The following is a 17,917-nucleotide window of genomic DNA, read 5'->3' as shown; positions in this document are numbered from 1 at the left end:
TGCTGATTCCACAGGAGGGAGTGACATCTCCATGGCAACCCACGCTTCACTCACGTGCGGTTGCAGTGTGTGGTGCCATCGCCCTGGTAGCCTCGCTGGCAGTGACACTCATAGCTGAGAGGCGTGTTCAGGCAGGTGGCCCGCGGGTGACATCGAGCCAGGCCCAGGCGACACTCATCCACATCAGGACAGCGGGCATATGCCCAGCGGGCAGGGAGGGCCACGGGCAGCCCCAGGCCCTCCCCTACCCACAGGGAGCAGTTGCCCCCACCCAGGGGCCCTGAAAAGTCCCCCTGTAGGCACCTGGGGAGTGGGGGATTGAAGAGGGAAGGGGACCAGATAGAAACAGGAGACACAGACAAGAATATAGGGCAGAGAGAGAGGGGCCAATCAGGGGGAGAGCATGAACGTGAATATGGACAGGCAGAGCCCAGAAAAGCCACAAAGAGATTTCAAGACAGAAATGGAGCAAAATCAGGGGACAAGAGGAGAAAAGAGAGACAATGGGAAGGGGCAGCAGCAGCGGCACAGGGAAGGACACAGGCAAACAACAGGGAAACAAAGTGACCGTCAGCGTCACGAGGACCAGGCCAGGCACCCCCTCCCGCCCAGCCGGTGTCCCCTCACCGTCCCAGTGTGGGGTTGTCCTCATTGCCACACCAGCCGCACTCGTGGCTCTGCAAACACTCGTGGCAGGTCAGAAGGCCGTCGCAGCTCCGGCACCGTGGCTCCGAGTGCACACTACAGGGCAGCAGGCGCGCCAGGGTCAGAGCCCGGGCCCCTCTATGGGCTGGGACTCCCGCCTGTGCCCTGCCCCCAGGACCAAACCTGTCATCCCAGCCACGGCAGCCCCCGTGTGGGTACCGGGCCAGGTACGCAGCAAAGAGGAAGCAGGTGTGGGTGGACTGGCACCAGGCACACTGGCTCGAGTTGGCCAGGCACTCCTCACAGGTCAGACGCCTAGGGGAGAGGTGCGTGGGGCCAGGTCACTCTACAGCCTGGGCCCAGGCCTCCCCCCGCACCCACTCGTGCCCTGGACCCAGCCGGCTCACTGGCTGCACAGCGGGGGACACTCCTCCAGGCTCTTCAGGGCGCCCCGGCCCCGGCCACGCCGGCTGCACGCTGCGTCCCCTTTGCGGTTGGTGCTCTGATGCCACTCGCAGAAGGGATCCTGGATGTGGTGGAACAGAGTCAGCACCCAGCCTGACCACTCCCATGGCCTGCTCAGCAAGCACCTGGCTGCCTCCCTCACCTGCTCAACCCACAGACCACCCCTCCAGGGCCAGCCGCCGCCCGACTGCCTGCTTCAGTGGACCTGCCCCTCCAGCCAGACACCTGTGGCTCCGCCCAGCACCCACTCCTTTCTGTGGGGTTCGGGTGGGGCTGATTCAATCTGTGAGGTCCAGAGGTGGCCAAGGGGCTACACTCCCTCCTCCAACCCTGAGTGATGGGTCAGCAGCCGGCACAAGACCCAAGCCGATGAGTGATTTTGGGACTTCTGCTGTGAACTGCGGGGTGAGGAGAGAGAAAGGCTCTTTCCACTTAGGGAGCAGGGAGATCACAGTCTGGGTGCTCGTGGCTCCTCTGCCCTCCCAGGAAACAGGAAGATGCAGAACGGAGGGAGGCAGATGCCTGACAGCATCACTTGAACCGCAGGAGTGAGCAAGCTTAGAGACCCACGTCTGGGTTCTGGCTGCCTGAGCCTCGAATGAAGGAGGGTTGAGTTTTCTGGCCTCTGACACAGGTGGGGTCCTGCCTCCCAGTCGCCTGTCTCCCCAGCTCACCTCCTGTGCTCGCCACCTCGTTCCTGCGCACCAAGGACAACAGCCCCAGCTCTCTTACTCCTTGCAGTGGCCCCTCAGCTGCCCACGTCCACCCTGCTTTGTCTGCCTGCGTCCTCAGACCACCCCTCAGTGGCCCGGTAAGCACCTGGGTGCAGGCGTGACAGTCGCGATGCTCCTCGCAGAGTGGGCAGAGAGCAGGCACCAGAACCAGTAGGGAGCCACCAGCCCCCTCGTCCCCACAGTGGGCCCCGCCCTGGCGCAGGTGGCACGTGGCAGTGCTCAGGCACCAGCCGCAGCCCTGGTCCGCCAGGCAGCCCAGGCAGGAGGAGTAGGAGGCGCAGGCCGACGAGCGGTAGGGCTCCAGGAAGAAGAAGGAGATCTCCTAGGGGAGGGGCTCCCGTGAGGTCAGCAGTCAAGGTCTGGGGTGGGAGCTAACAACTGAAGCTAAGGGTTTGGAGAGCAGGCTGAGAACTCAGACACACAGAAAGGCAGGACTTAGGAGTCAGCTGACAAAGGGAGTGAAAGCAAGTGTGGAGGGCAGGTTCAAGGTCTGCAGGGTCAGGGCAGGGGTTGGAATACAGGATCAGGTCAGGGTCTGGGGCCAGAGACGGGAGATGAAGGCAAGGCCCACAGTTGAGAGGCCAAGAGCGGAGGAGTCAGAGGTCAAGAATGCAAGCACAGGGCTGGAGGTCGGGTCAGACACCAGGGCCTGGTACTCACGCTGCCACCTGGCACACCGGTCCGATCCCAAAGCAGAGTGAGTTCACTGTGCCCGGGGCCTGCCGAGCCATTGAGCTGGCCCCGGATCTCCACTGCGTATTTGTGGCCCCGCCCTGGCAGCGGGAAGAGGCGGGTAGACCCTGGGCGCTGCAGCCGCCTTGTCTCCTTCTCCTGCTGGGCCACCCAGCGCCCCACCTCCTCCTGGTGTAAAAAGACCCCACAGACAGAGGCCTCAGAACTCCTCACATTACTTCCTTAGATGTGGGAAACCTGCAAGAGCCCCAGCCCCAGCCAGCACCCCACTGCCCTGGAGGCAGAGGAGGCCACAGAGCTGCTCAGACCTCAAGGACCCCAAGAGCCCCAGCAATGCACCTTTTCCTGAAGGTGGTTTGACTGGGCAACTCAAGACCTTCCCCACGTGCCTCAAAGTTCACCCCAAATTCTGCTGACTACAGAAAACCCCAGTGCCCTCCCTCTCCCTCCAAGCATGTACCTTGTACCTCTGATTTCTCCCCAGTCCTCCCCACAGATGCCCTGTGTGGATCCCCAGCCCCCATATTCACCACAGATACCCCCAACTGCCCAGGCAAGCTCACCATTTTCTCTGTGTCAGGGCCACAAGCCATCAGGGCCAGGACGTGCAGGCGCTGGGCCCGGGCCCACACAGCCACATCCTCAGCCCCCTGCCCGCCTGGGCCTCCCGGTAGCAGCGGGTGGATGAAGCCACGGTACACCAGGGACACGTCTGTCTCCGGGCTGGGTGTCAGGGTAATAGTTGTGCTGCGGACAATCGAGACCTGTGCCAGCCAAGGATAGGGCGTGTGAGTCCCTCTCTGGACTGCCCCCAAGTCCCCACACCCCCGCGCCACTTCAGAGCCAGAGAAGATCAGTCAACTCAACCTCCCTCCCCATTTAACTGAAGGGCAGACTGAGGCTCAGGTCAGGGGTAAGCACCTTGGCAAAGATCAAGAATCAGGACTCAAACTCAGACAGCAAACAGGGTTCCAGAGGCTACCCTGACTCCCCGGCCCCACTCATCTCCAGATTGAATTAAAACTCCAGGGTGGGGCCAGCACTGTGGCGCAGCGGGCTAACACCCTGGCCTGAAGCGCCGGCATCCCATACGGGCGCTGGTTTGAGACCCGGCTGCTCCACTTCCGATCCAGCTCTCTGCTATGGCCTGGGAAAGCAGTAGAGGATGGCCCAAGTCCTTGGGCCCCTGCACCCACATGGGAGAACCGGAAGAAGCTCCTGTCTCCTAGCTTCAGATCAGCTCAGCCCCAGCCACAGCCAATGCAGCCATTTGGGGAGTGAACCAGCAGATGGAAGACTTCTCTCTCTCTGTCTCTCCCTCTGTCTGCTACTCTGCCTCTCAAGAAAATAAATGTTAAAATAAATGTTTAAGTAAATAAGTAAATAAAAGATGGCCCAAGTCTTGTTTCCCTGCCACCCACGTGGCAGACCTGGATGGAATTCCCAGCTCCAGGCTTTGGCCTGGTCCAGCCTTGGCTGTTGTAGCCATTTGGGCAACGAACCAGTAGATGGAACATATCTCCCCCCTGCCCTTGTAAATCTTAAAAATAAACTACAAATAGCCGGCGCCGTGGCTCAATAGGCTAATCCTCCGCCTTGCGGCACCGGCACACCGGGTTCTAGTCCCGGTCGGGTCGCCGGATTCTGTCCCGGTTGCCCCTCTTCCAGGACAGCTCTCTGCTGTGGCCAGGGAGTGCAGTGGAGGATGGCCCAAGTGCTTGGGCCCTGCACCCCATGGGAGACCAGGATAAGCCCCTGGCTCCTGCCTTCGGATCAGCGCGGTGCGCTGGCCGCAGTGCGCCAGCCCCGGCGGCCATTGGAGGGTGAACCAACGGCAAAGGAAGACCTTTCTCTCTGTCTCTCTCTCTCACTGTACACTCTGCCTGTAAAAAAAAAAAAAAAAAAAGGAAGTGGAGCAGCCAGGACTCCAAATGGTGCCCAGATGGGATGCTGGTGTCACAGCTGCAGCTCACCCAGCTGCACTACACAGCAGCCCCTAGATTTCATGTTTATATGACAGAATCTTCTGTTTAAATATTTATTTATTTGAAAAGCAGAGTGACAGAGAAGAACAGAAGATCTTCCATCCTCTGGTTCACTCCCACAGACCCAGAACCCCATGTGGGTCTCCCTCATGGGTGGCAGGGATCCAAGCACATGGGACAAGTGCTTTCCCAGGCACGTCAGCAGGAAGCTGGACAGGAAGGGGAGCAGCAGACCTGAGCCAAGGTTCCCCCACGGGAAGCCAGCATTGCAGGTGGTGGCTTTATCACAGCACCACAGTGCCAGCCCAATGTGACTCCATGTAGACAAAATGCCTAGAGTGGGCAAACTAGGACGTAGAAAGCAGTGTTAGTGGTTGCCAGGGATTGGGGGCCGAGGGGAACAGGGAGTGACTCTTAGTGAGCCCAGGGTTTCTCACTGGGGTGAAGACCTAGGTAGTCCCACTGTACTGTGAAGGTGCTCACTGTCACTAATGAGATATTTTATGTGTAACTTATCACAATAAAAAATACCTTTTAAGCCTATAAAAAAATCAGACCCTTGACCATAAAGACTTGGAGTAAACACAAGATTTACAGGATGTATCTGAGTAAGACAAATCCTAGGACCGGGACCATCACACTCCACTCCGGGCTCCCTACCTTGTCAGGCTGGGAGGTGTTGGGCGGCTGCTGGAAGGTGAGCAGGTGCAGGCCAGGCAGGAAGCTCTGAGTGACGCAAGCTTCCAGGGATGTGACGAAGACAGGCACAGGCCCCCACCAGCCCACAGTGCCCGAGATCTGCTCCCCTCGGCAGCGAGCCTGCTCTGAGAGGACAGAGGGCTGAGGAGTCAGCGGGGAGCACTCTGCTGTCCCTCCCCCACCGCCGCTGGACACTCACCAGGCCGAGGCAGGCAGCTCTCATTGTGCACGCACCAGCCCAGGGTGCCAGGGCCCCGGGGAGGGGCTGCGGAGCTGCTGAAGGCCAGGCATGCCTGGCAGTCACCCAGGAGGCGGCCCAAGCCCAGGCAGCTGGCGGCTGGACACTGCAAGGAGGGCAGGGGACAGGGCTCACCGCCCGGCTCGGGGCACCTGGGAAGAGCTACGGACACAAGGGTTCTGGGGTAGAAGGGGCCAGGAAACTGGAGAATGGGAACTAACAGTGGGGCTGGAACGTGGGAGACCAGAAGGCTCCTGTGAGGCTGAGGGGTCCAGGGACGAGATCATAAGCTCAGGAGGACTGGGCTGAGGCGGCGAGGGAGGCAAGGGTTCAGATGTTGGCATCAAAAGTCAGGAATGAGGATATGCATGTAGAACAAGTCTCCCCATTAGGGGGAGTCCTGTCCACTTGGTTTAGGGAGAGGGAGACACTCAGGGGACAGGGAGCCAGGGAAGTCACTCACAGCCCCTGAGGGGGTCCCAGGAGGAGGTGCAGCCTGGCAGGCCCCTTGACACCAGCTGCATTCGGGGTCCCGGGAGCAGACGCTGTGGTCCGTGTACATGGAGCAATAGTCCAAGTGGTACTAGGCAGATGGGGGGGTGTTGGGGAGGAAGCCACTCAGACTTGGGGCCAGCTCCCAAGCCCTTGCTCACTTTGACAACCCCAGGGGACCACGACTTCTCTGTTCCTGAGGACCCCTGTCCATTCCTCCCCCAGCCCCAAGGACCCCTTGCCCACTGCCTGCAGCCCCAGAAGCCCCCTAGCTCCTGTTGTCCCAGCCCCAGGAACTCTCTCCCCCAACCCCATGGCAATCATGCTCCCTCCTCCCTCCACCCTTTTCCCATCACAACAGTGCTTACATCCTGGGCAGGTGCCTGAAACACGAAGGGAGGCACCTTGTAGGCCATCAAGTCCCCACGGGGCCGGCCGCTGTACCCCCCAGCCACCAACAGGACGCTGCCACCAAGCACAGCCGCTACGTGTGAGTACCGACCACTGGGAGGCGCTGCTCGGCCTAGGAGGATACAGACCCACAGAGCATTTGGCCCCAGATTCCCTGCCATCACCTCAGGGGACTATGCTACCCTAGGCTCCCCCGAGCCTCAGCCCAGCCTTCTGATCAACTCCACCTGCCCAAGGAAGCCCTCCAGGCCTGCTAGGCCCACACCGACCATAATCCTCTCACCCCCTGCCCCCGTCATCTTTCAGACACAGCATGATCTCTGGGGTCGGAAAGACTTGGATTCGAATCACAGATCAACCACTGACAGCTGTGTGCCTGGGGCAGGCGCCGTGACTCTGAGTCTTGGTTTCTTCCTCTCTAAAGGAAGCCATCATCCCACCCTTAGGGACTGCACACGGATGTGCAGAGCCCTTGGCAGGCTGCCCGGGTCGTGCCTGTCTCTGTCCGTCCGGCACCAGTGCCTCTCCTGGCGACAGCCTCTCGTCTGGTTTTCCTCTGGGAAACAGCACTCTCTTACTCCCAGTCCACGAGGCTCAGGTCAAGGGGTCCCCGCCTCTGGCCGAAGAGCAGCCTTAGCCCAGGCCTGTGCATCTCAGTAACTGGTTCAACCACGGGCACAGAACCCAACTCCCACAAGTGTAGGAAAACAGGAATTCTCCTCCTGAGGACATTTTAAGGGGGCAACATATGATCCAAGAGCTACTGGTGACCACCTACAAAAGGCAAACCTGCTACGGACTGAACTGAACACAGCCAAGAATCAGAGCGTAATGGCTGATGCCAGCACATGAACACCTGGATCCAACTCAGCCTGAAGCTGGTGCCTCTAGTTTTCTCAAGAGAATCAAGAAATCTTCCTTTTCTCTTAAGCCACGTGGATTGGGCTCCTGTCACTCCCAACCAGGAGTCCTGACTGACAAGTGAGAGGTCAGGGAACGGTGACTCCCTCCCTCTTACTGACTGTACACTCTGCAAGCACATGGGACTTGGCCCAGAAGAGACCCCCATGAAGTTCACACCCTGGCCCTCCCAGGGGAGGGGCCTGCGGGAAAGACAGGGCCAGGCAGAGGAGCCCTGGCAGCAGGCCGATCGGACACCTGGCTCGGCTTTACTCCTGATGGTCACACGGGGTGCCCTGGCGACCTGTCCCCCTGCCCTCTTCTGCCTGCCTCTGTCCCCTCTCTCTCTCCGGTCCATGCATATGAGAGCAGAGGGCCCCGGGCTCCTCCCACTCCCCTGGCAGTCTCTGACTTCACGAAGGGGGAAAGGCTCCTCCACGTTCCTCCCGGGCGAGCCCCCGGGCCCCTCAGCAGCTCCCGTCCCCGTTGTGTGCCAGTCCCTTCTCTGGGCTCCCCCGGCTCCAAACATCTCAATCCATTCTCACAGCAGCCCACAGAGGAAGTGTCAGCACAGCCCTCATGTTACAGAGTGTGGAAATGGGGCCTGGGGACATCAAGTGTTGGTTTTGTGCAGTTGGCTGTTTGGGGCCAGCCATCTGTTGCTGCCACTTGATGGCTGTGGCCTTGAAGAGGTGGCTGCTTTGAGGCAGTTCCTGGGGGCGCAGGCAGCTGGAACACCCTGGACTGGAACTCAGAGCTGAAGCCGTGGTAACTGCCTCCCGTCTCTATGGTAACGTCACCTAGTCCTGTCTCTAGCCCAGGCTGTGGCACCATGTCTGGCTCAGGACCCAGGTGGCTCTGGCCCGGGTACACTGTGGGGGTGGGGGGATCCTCAGGAGCCCTCAGGGACATTCAGGGGCCGCTCACCTTCAGGGGTGCCGGGGGGGGCAAGCTCGGCCCCTGACACCCACTGATGGCAGCCGAGGTGGTAGAAGAAGATGCCGTCCTCGTAGCACTTCTCCTCCTGGTAATGGGTGTGCACGTTGCCCCCTAGGAAGGGAGAAAGGGGGCGGAGCTGACACGCCCCGGGGGAGGTGGGAACACCCACACAGGGAGTCTCAGCTCTGGGTTAGCTCAGGGCCCTGGCAGGCGGTTGGACAGGCATGCAGGCTTGGGGAGCGCCCTCACCATAGACCACCATGTAGTTGCCTAGGACACTGGCGGTGTGGAAGGCTCGCTCCCGTGGGCCCTGAAGTCCATCCCGGCCCTTCAGGGTCGTCCACACGCGGCGATCTACGTGGAAGAGCTCAGTGGAGTTCACCCGCACAGAGAACCTGCGGGGGTGGTGGGGGGGACAAAGTCAGGGCAGGGCAGGGCCTCCCTCCTCCGGGCCCTTGGGAGCTGTGTTCTCCCAGGGCTGAGACCGGCCATCATCAGGTCTAGTCCCCTCCTAACCAGATGTTCCCCATCTGTAGGTCACCTACAGAACCCAGCAGGGGTTTACAGGATGGACGGACGGGGGGAGTGTGTGGGAGACAACCGCTGGAGAAACTGAATAAGAGATCAGAGAGCAGGGGCAGCGTTTTGGTGCAGTGGTTAAGCTGCTGCTCGAGCTACCAACATCCTTCTCAGAGTTGAGTCCTGGCTCCACTCCCATGTCCTCCTTCCTGCACACCCTGGGAGGCGGGAGGCAGCAGGTGATGACCCAAACGGTTGGGTTCCTGCCACCCATACGGGAGAACCAGATTGAGTTCCCAGCTCCTGCTTAGGCCTGGCCCAGCCTCGGCTACTGCAGGCATCTGAGGAGTGAACCAGCAGACAGCGGATCTCTGTCTCTGCTTCTCTGCTTTTCAAGCAAATAACATTTTAAAAAATATATTTTTAAAATCAGAGAACGTGTGCGTGGGGAGTGAATGAGTGAGCAAATGAGAAAGTGAGTGGAGGAAGGCAGCAGTGACCGACTACAGGAGTCTGTCAGTGGGCAAGCAGCTCTACGGACTCAAGGCCCAGGTCGCTGCGGCCAGCCTGGCCCTGAGCGGTTTCACGCAGGTCACTCACCGGGCAGTGGAAGGCCGGTGTCCACCGTGGACCAGCAAGGCGCGGGATGGGGCGTGGAACACCATGGAGTGGCCAGTGGCGGCGGGGGGCCTGCCACCTGCTGGAACCACCTGCTCCCAGTAGCCACCACTGGAGCTGTCGAGTCGGAAACGGAAGAGGCCAGAGGAGAAGAGGTCGTGCTGGGTGCGGCCACCAGACACATAGAGCCAGTTGTCGTCCACTAGGGCAGCTGCATGACCTGCCAGGCCCGGGGGCCCTGAGGAGCTCGAGACGGGTGGTGCCAGGAGCTCCCACTGGCCCCCTCCCATTGGGTTAAAGGCCCACACATCATTGGTGAGCGAGCCGTCAGCCAGCTCACCACCCATCAGCACCAGGGAGCCGGCCCAGGCCACGGCTACGTGGGAGTGACGGGCAGCCTGTGAGGAAGAGACAAGAAGACAGAGATGGGGAGGGACACCCATGGTGACACACAGACACACAGACAGGGAAAGACGCAGGTGGTGAGACAGGGCCATGCAGAGAGAAAAGGAGAGAGAACACACAACGAACAGGAGGCAGGGGAGACAGAGAAACACCAGAAGAGAGGGAGGGGGTGTGGAGTCAGGAGGAGGAGAAATGGCAGGAAAAAGCAGAGAGAGACCCAGGGAGACGGAGACACGGAATCAAGAGAACAAAGGCCAAGAGTCAGACGCAAAATCAGGGCAATGGTGCAAAGGAGAGGCAGGAGACAAACAGAGAAGGAGAGAGAAGAAGAAAATGAGAGAGAGAGACGGAGAAATGAGCTCTTGCCTCCAGCTTGGGGGCAGGGGGTGGTATGGGGAGACGGAGGTCAGGCGGGGCACCCTGGCTGGGCCTGATGGAGCGGAGGGGTCCATACCGGGGCAGGACTCAGGTCCCAGCTTTCCCAGGTGTTGGCAGAGAAGTTGTACAGGACAAGGTCACCCAAGGCGTTGTTGAGGTCCTGGCCTGTGGAGGGCCAGATGGTCTCAAGCCCTGGCCACAGGCTGCCAGGCTTCCAGCCCCCAGACACTCACCCCATCTGCTCACCTCCAAATACAGCCAGTAGCCCAGGTGGGGACAGGAAGGCACCAGCTGCCCCAATCCGGGCAGAGAAGGCGGGGTCACCAGCACTCACGTTGTGCCACCAACCAGCCCCCTGGTTCTCCCACAGGTGCAGGTCACAGGCCCGTCCCAGGAAGCCAGGCTCACAGCGGCATGGTCCCAGGGGCTGTGGGGAAGGGGCCGTTAGGGAGAGAGAGAAATGGAATGAGAGTGAGACAGATGGGGCAAAAGGGGGAAGGACAAAGATGGACAGGCAGGGAGAGAATGAAATAAGAGACAGTGAGGCAAAGGAGAGAGAGTGGAAGGAGACAGGCAGACAGAGGGGGAGAAACAGGACTCAGACACACAACACAGGAAGGCAGGGGGAGCAAAGAAGGCAGACCAGTGGGCGAGAACCAAGGACGCCAGAAAGAAGGTGGGTCCGAGAAGAGTCATTCAGTGAGGCCAGGGTCCAGCCTGGAGCGGAGGAGCTCAGAGCTGGGGAGGTCAAAGCAGGCAGAGCTCAACATGTGAGCGAGACCCGAGGCTGGACGCGCACAGCTTAGATGTCAGGTCAGTGCTGCGAGGTCAGCAGGTCCAGGGACGCTGACTCAGCGGAGGAGGGTGCTGCGCCGGCCAGAGGACACAGGGTGGTTTGTGGGTAAGAGGTGTGACAGGGGTGAGGACAGAGTGGGCTCAGGCAGGGGAGGGCCTGCAGGGAGGAGTAACAGGTGGAAGGTGGGACCTGGCAGGAGGGGGGAGGGTGGAAGGAGAGCTGCAGGCAGCAGCAAGATCGGATCCTGGGGCTGGGAGCGCTGGGTGTGGTCACAGATGAGGATCCCAGGGGAACACGGCTGGGGCCAGGCTCACCGAGGCACAGGTGCCATGACTGCCACAGTAGGCCGAACACTCCTGCAGGCTGCAGTCAGGGCCCCCCCAGCCTGGCTCGCAGACGCACACTCCTGGGGGTCGGCACTGCCCGTGGCTCCGGCAGCCGCCGGGACACAGGGAGAAGCGGAAAGAGGCGTTGAAGCCCAGTAAGTTGTAGTTGGCATCGCTGAAGAGGTGCAGCAGCATCTGCAGGTACAAGGGGACAGCGCTCCAGGGGCTGGGCTGGGGGAGGGTCTTCGCCTGCCCTGCCCCACCCCACCCTGGGGGCCCAGAACCCCACCTCCTTTCTCTCTCCCCACCTGCTTCGGTCCCAGTGCCCTCCCCCGATGCCCTCTCACTGGGTCTCTGCCACACGTCCCCCTCCCCCAGCCCACAGCCCGTGACCTCTAACCTTGCCCGAGGAAGCCTCGATGGGTGGCGGCCGGGTGCTCCCGCTGAGACTGGCGAGCAACGGCCCCCGGGGGGAGTCACCGTCATACACGAACAGGTAGTCATACGTGCACTCTGTGTCCAGGAAAAGGAAGTCCAGCAGGATCCGGTGCTGGGGGCTCGGGGCTGAAGGTGAACAGAGGGAGGCCAGGTTTGACTGTGGACCTTGGGGTGGGCATTGTGGTGCAGTGGGTTCACGTGCTACATGGGACGCCTACAGCCTGTGCTGGAGCTCCAGTTTGAGCCCCAGCTACTCTGCACTGATCCAGTTCCCTGTTAATGTACCTGGGAGGCAGCTAATGATGGCCCAAGTACTTGGATCCCTGCTACCCACGAAGGGGACCCGGCTGGAGTTCCTAGTCCCTAGCTTCAGCTGGCCTGGGCCTGGAGTATGGTGGGCGTTTGGGGAATGAACCAGCGTACGGAAGCTCTCCCTCTCTCCCTCTCCCTCTCCCTCTCTCCCTCTCTCTCCCTCTCCCTCTCTTCCTCTCTCCCTCTTTCTCCCTCTCTCTCTCTCCTTCTCTCTGATTCTCTCCCTGTTTCTCCTCTTTGTGTCACGCCATCTTTCAAATAAATAAACACTTTTTTTTTTTTTTTATAAACATAGACCTTCTCCCATACCTCCCGCCAGCCCACCCACAACACCACACCTCCGGATGATGAGGGGGATCAAAAATGAGTCAGACCTGTGACCTGCCTCGAAGGGACAAGGAGTTACAACACCAGCCCCAAAAGGTCTCCTGGGATCAGGATGCACAACCTCCGCAGTTCACGAGTGGACAGGGAACCTCACCAGAGGTGCAGCCACAGTGTCCTTGCTGCCTCGGTCACCCTGCCAACCTGCGAGCTCCAGACACGCCTAAGCCAGGAAACAAGGGCCCAGGCCGGAGCAGACAGGTGGCCTCCCGGCTAGAAAGGGGCCTCTGTGAGTATCCCATGTTCCAGGTGAACAGAGGGGATAGGACAGTGCTGGAGTGGATCCAAACTTCTAGGCCACTCTTATCAAAGGGCAAGAGTTGGGGCCAGGGTTGTGGGACAGTGAGTTATGCTGTGTCCTGCGACGCCAGCATCCCACGTCAGAGCACCGGTTCAAGTCTCAGGTGTTCCTCTTCCAATCCCACTCCCTGCTAATGTGCCTGGGAGAGCAGCAGATGGTGGCCCAAAGGCCTGCCACCCACATGGGAGACCAGGATGGAGTTCCACGCTTGCCTTCAGCCTGGCCTAGTCCCAGCCACTGCAACCATTTGAAGAATGAATCAGCAAAGAGAAGATCCTCTCTCTGTGTCACTCTGCCTTTCAAATCAAATCAGTCATTTAAAAAAAAGGAGGGGGGGGCGGCACAGTGGCATAGCAAGTAAAGCCGCAGCCTGCAGTGCCGGCATCCCATATGGGCACCGGCTCAAGTCCCAGCTGCTCCACTTCCAATCCAGTTCTCAGCTATGGCCTGGGAAAGCAGAAGAAGATGGCTCAAATTCTTGGGCCCCTGCACCTGTGTGGGAGACCCAGAGGAAGCTCCCGGCTCCTGGCTTCAGATCGGCACAGCTCCGGCCATTGCAGCCATCTGGGGAGTGAACAATCGGATGGAAGACCTCTCTTCCTCTCTCTCTCTACCTCTGCCTCTCTGTAACTCTGCCTTCAAATAAATAAATTTTTTGGGGGCGGGGCTAATTCCCTGCCCCTTGCATGTGGGAAGAGCCTCAGTGGCCTGCACGACCAGCAACAAGCACAAGTGACATCCTGGGACTCGGTGGAGAGGCCACAGACGTCCTGCAGCTTTCCCCTGGGCCTTGGACAGCGCTGCTGCTCGGAACACAGCTGTCCCACTAGGAACAGCCAAAGCCACATGAAGGCACGCCAGGCGGCAACCCCAGCTGACAGCCAGCGCCAACAGCCAAGCCCCAAAGGCGCCTTCTTGGCCACAGGCCCAAGGGGCCCCTCGGAAGGCTGTGGCCCCAGGTGCCAGGTGACTGCGACCGTGAGAGAGGCGATGGCACTCAGGAGGTGCCTCCCGCGGGGCCCAGCCCTGGAGCAGGGGCAAGTGCACTGCTAACGCTGCCCCTGCTCTCGCTCTCTGCCAGAAGGGCCTCTCCTTCCACGGGCCACACCAGAGGCCCTCATGAGACCACCACGGGCCACTCGGGGGAGTCCTCTGGGCTAGCACAACCAGGAGACTTGGGTTCCAGCTCTGCCCTTGACCTGCTGGAGGACCCAGGGCTAGCTCCTTCCCCTATGACCCTGAGTGCCCTCCTCCAGACCCTAACAGGCGCATCTGCTACTTACCCCAGATGTGTGATCCTGGGCCAGTGCCATGGGCTCTCTGAGCCTGTTTTCTTGACTGTAAAATGGGGCTAATTCTCCCCACCTACCAAGATCGGAATGCCCACTCACTGAGATAATGGCTCTCGCTTGCCAGACCACTGCCAGAGCGTTCCAAAATGTGCCCTGCCCAGTCCCGCCCGGTCCTCATCCTCTCTCACCAGGATCATGGAGCCAGCCTCCTTCCGGGCCTGGCCCCAAGTCTTGGATCCTGAAGGATCTTCCCAAGGCCACGACTGGCCCTGCCTCTCCCCTACTCAGAAGTCCTACATGGTTAGTCACCACGCTAGGAGAAAACCTAGCTCCCCAGCCAGGAGCCTGCCCTCGGCTCAATCACCACACTGCCTGCAGCTCGCTCAGGCACTGGGCCTTTGCAACATTCTTCCTTTTGGCCAGCAAACTTCCCCTCTTCCTCCAGGGCGCCTTCCTTGATGCCCCCTGGCTGGGTTGGGTGTCCCTCAGATCCCACTACAACCTTCAGGACTCTGAGCCAGGACCATCTGTGCCCGGGTCTCTCTTCCCTGCAGCTGAGGAGCCCTGGACCTGGGCCTAACTCCCTCCCCAAGACTGCCTAGCACGAGGCCTGGCAGCGAGCAAGGGCTCAGGAAAAGCCAGGTGACAGAATGAAGAAATGCATAAAACAACAACAACAAACCAGTAATGTAGTTGGCAGCTCCCCCTCAGGCTCTGACCAGAGGACCCGAGACCACGCCACACAGGGCCCCACCGTGGTCTGGGAAGGCAGAAGAGCCATTTAGCTGGACAGGCACCCAGACCTCCCAGAATCTCACCAGCCCCTACCAAACTGAAAAGCTCTCTTCCCGGAATCACAACAAGTACATCTTTGTTAACTGCCTGGGAGGCCACAGCTCACCATCGGCCTCAAGTCGTCCCCCCCCCCGCCCCCCCGCCCCGAGTTCAAGGTCTCCGGTTTCTACCCAGCCCCCTCACCATTCTGGACAGAAACCTGATCCCCAAACCTGCTGTTCAAAAGTGAGAGGCTCTCAATCCTGAAGATGTTAGGAGCACAAGGGCTAAAGGGTGAACCTGGTACAACAGCAGGTGTGTCGGCCGCTTGTCTTGTAACAGGGAGGAAGATGCACAGGCCGGGAGGGGAGGGAGCAACCTCCCAGACTCCCCTCTACCCACCGTCCAGACAGCTGGTCCCCAAGGCTCAATGATGAGGTCCCCCAAACATTGCTCCACGCTCTCCATACCTCCCCAACCCCCTGGCCCCTGCTCCATGGAGGTCAGAACCCACCCTCTTCTACAAGACCAAGCCTCCAGCCTGAAGACAATGCCCCGCTCTGGCTCCAAGCACTCCTGCGACTCCCATCAACCCCAGAAGGAAGGCCAAGCTGCTCTGTGGCCCCCAAGGCTCTTCTTCCCCTCTTCAGCTCTGCCTATGGAGTGACCAGAGCAGACAACCTGGGCATGGGTCCTGAGACCGCATGTCTTCACAGAGGCTGCTCCTTCTTCCCACTCAGTAAACTCCTATGCACGCTTCAGAACCCTGCTTCAGGGGCTCCTCTTCCTCGCCCAGGCCTGGCCACACAACCCGTGCATCTCCCTGTGTCGCAGCCCTGAGCCTGCTGGGGGCTGGATGCCTGCGGCCAGCTCCACTGTTCCCAACCTGAGTCTCTTCAAGGCCAGACAACGATTTATACTCCCCCCGTCCCTCATTCTGTTCTCGCCCTCGACATGACAGGAACAGATCCCAGGTTGGAGACAGACACATCCGCCCCAAGAAACATGCCTTCATCCACACCCCACAGAGCAGCCACAAATCCTGTTCTAAAACATCAACCAGACCATGCCCTTCCCCTGTTCAGGCCCTTCCACAGCTCCCAGTGCCCCCAGACGACCCCCTAAGCTCCACATCCTGCAAGGGAGGCCCCGCGTGACCCAGGTCCTGTCCCACCGTGACGCCTTCCTGGCCCTTCTCCAGCCACAAGCCCCGAATTTCTTCCTCCACCTCCCGGCTGCCCTCACGCTGGGCCCGACACCCTCCAGCTCCTCCACTGCCTTCCTTACTCCGTGTCTCAGCACCCTGGCTTCTAGGTCCTCAACAGCTCCCAGGCCTCCGCACGGGCCTTCTGCGCCCTCCTGCACAACTAAGCCAGGCTAAGTCAGACGTCTTCTCTGGGCAGTGGGTTTATCTCAAGTCCCTGGCTGAGAGCTGACAGGGTAGTGGCAGGGCCATTGCACAGGTGGGTCCCTCTTTTCTGGAATGCTCTCCCCTGGCCCCCTCCTCCCTGGCTCCCATGGGTCCCTTAGGTCTCAGCTCACACCTCCCCGCCTCTCCCCCGGGGGCCAGGCTCTCCCAGGCCCATTACAGATCACTCTGGGCCATCACCTCCTGTTGCTTGGCTCCCTCCCCACACTCCAAGCCTTTAAGGTACTCAAGATCATCGGACTTGTCTCGGTCTCTGCCACATCCCAGTGGCAAATACAACCCCTGGGGGGAAAAATGCTCTTTTTTAAAGTGACATCAATAATAATCCTAATACCATTTATTGAGCATTGACGATGGGCCAGGCACGCTGAATATCTAGTCTCATTGAATTCCAACAACCCTGTGAGCTGAGTCGTTTTGTTTTCCCCAATGGGGAAGGGGGCAGGGGGGTGGGGGGTGGCTAGCTGAATCTCAGAGGAAATAAGTCACCTGCCCAAAATCAGAAAGCCTACACTAGGAGCCAGGTGATGGCACTCCCCAGCCTGAGTGTCTGACAGTTACAGAGAGCACCCCCTCGCTGCTGCTCTGTCTGTCTGGGTCTGGCTGTCTCTCCCCCACTAGACTTCAAGGCATTCCAGGGCAGGCCTCAGGTGGGCGGCTACCCTGGGGGTCTTGCACTTTCTACAGCAAAAGGTCTGGAACAGAACGGGGCTCCGGGAATATGCCGAGTGGATGAACGCACAAATAAAGTAGCCAGCGGATGAGCGAGTGACCCACGCGGACCCACTCACCCTCGATGAGCCACTCGCAGTTGCCATTGACGCTGTAGTTGCCCGCACCGTCCGTCACGAAGCCTGGAGCCTCCCGCAACACCTGTCGCTGCCCCTTGCAGTCCCCCGCCCGGACTCCGGGGGACAGCGGGCCCAGCACGGCCAGGACCAGAGCCACGGCCAGGGCCAGGGCCGTGGATAGTGCCCGGCCCTGGGCCATCGTCGCCTCCCGCAACGACCCTTGGAAACGCGAAGGGCCGCTAAGATCCGGAGAGGACCCTCCACCCGGAGTGAGGCCCTGCAAATGCGACCTCTATAGGCTTAGCATGGCCTTGTAGACCCGGCAGGTCTGGGAGACGCAGTCCCTGAGAAGGGGACGGCCGCTGGGGACCGGCTCTGGGAGCCGAGCAGCCGGTCCTACAGACCCAGGGAAGGCCGGGTGCATGGGCTCGCCAGGGACAGGCTCGACCGCTAGGGACCGTAGGGGTCCCCTATAAACACGGGGCCCCATAGAGGGGCCGACCCCATAAAACGGCGCCCAGCAGTTAGATTCAGGCCGCTGCGGGCCAAAACGGACCTTACAGACGGGTGGTCCCCAGGGGGCGAAGGGTTCCACCGCCCGGCAGGGGCCCCCTACAGAGAGTACAGGGCCAGGACCAACCAGGCCCAGACGGTCCCGGAGAGACCCCTCCAGTCAGGGGCGGGGCGCGAGCGGATGCCGGGGACGGCGCCAGCCTTCCGAGGTCCCAGCCCGGACCCCATAACCCTCTATTGCCTTCCCTCACCCACCCGCGCCTCCCTCCCGAGCCGGATGGGCCAGATCAGAGAGATGAGGGGACGCTCGGGCCAGAGCGGCTCCGGGAAGACCCGCTGGGAAGGCAAGGGGGCGGGAGCCGAGCGGCCGCTGTGGGAGGGCGGGCGGAGAGGAGGCGAGAAGTTGCAGCCCGGCAGGTCAGAGCGGCCCTGGGAGGACT

The 17,917-nt window shown here is 60.5% G+C and overlaps 1 protein-coding gene across 2 annotated transcripts in view; it reads right to left on the bottom strand.

The window, feature by feature from the left end:
* Window positions 1-17,912, bottom strand: part of MEGF8 (multiple EGF like domains 8) — a 39,370-nt gene extending 21,458 nt beyond the window's left edge. The window contains exons 1-19 of one of the 2 annotated variants that reach the window (XM_051836451.3): window positions 16,965-17,912; window positions 11,644-11,807; window positions 11,232-11,438; window positions 10,368-10,548; window positions 10,198-10,286; window positions 9,321-9,736; window positions 8,451-8,596; window positions 8,190-8,312; window positions 6,320-6,474; window positions 5,923-6,042; window positions 5,421-5,565; window positions 5,183-5,346; window positions 3,101-3,301; window positions 2,505-2,705; window positions 1,930-2,166; window positions 1,053-1,171; window positions 829-960; window positions 628-741; window positions 55-303 (exon numbers count right to left, since the gene is read on the bottom strand). In XM_051836451.3, coding sequence (XP_051692411.3) covers window positions 55-303; window positions 628-741; window positions 829-960; window positions 1,053-1,171; window positions 1,930-2,166; window positions 2,505-2,705; window positions 3,101-3,301; window positions 5,183-5,346; window positions 5,421-5,565; window positions 5,923-6,042; window positions 6,320-6,474; window positions 8,190-8,312; window positions 8,451-8,596; window positions 9,321-9,736; window positions 10,198-10,286; window positions 10,368-10,548; window positions 11,232-11,438; window positions 11,644-11,807; window positions 16,965-17,163 — 3,362 coding nt within the window. In that variant the 5' untranslated portion in view covers window positions 17,164-17,912. Of the gene's footprint in view, window positions 1-54; window positions 304-627; window positions 742-828; window positions 961-1,052; window positions 1,172-1,929; window positions 2,167-2,504; window positions 2,706-3,100; window positions 3,302-5,182; window positions 5,347-5,420; window positions 5,566-5,922; window positions 6,043-6,319; window positions 6,475-8,189; window positions 8,313-8,450; window positions 8,597-9,320; window positions 9,737-10,197; window positions 10,287-10,367; window positions 10,549-11,231; window positions 11,439-11,643; window positions 11,808-16,964 lie in introns of those variants that run through there. The other variant, XM_051836452.3, reaches the window with a different exon arrangement.
* Between the last annotated feature and the right edge of the window lie 5 nt (window positions 17,913-17,917).

The sequence above is a fragment of the Oryctolagus cuniculus genome, chromosome 18, assembly GCF_051225735.1.
Source record: "Oryctolagus cuniculus isolate XC-2025 breed Fujian yellow rabbit chromosome 18, ASM5122573v1, whole genome shotgun sequence".
In the NCBI taxonomy this organism is placed as follows: Eukaryota; Metazoa; Chordata; class Mammalia; order Lagomorpha; family Leporidae; genus Oryctolagus; species Oryctolagus cuniculus.
The sequence above is the reverse complement of the archived record's forward strand: the minus strand, read 5'-3'. Positions and strand labels throughout refer to the sequence as shown.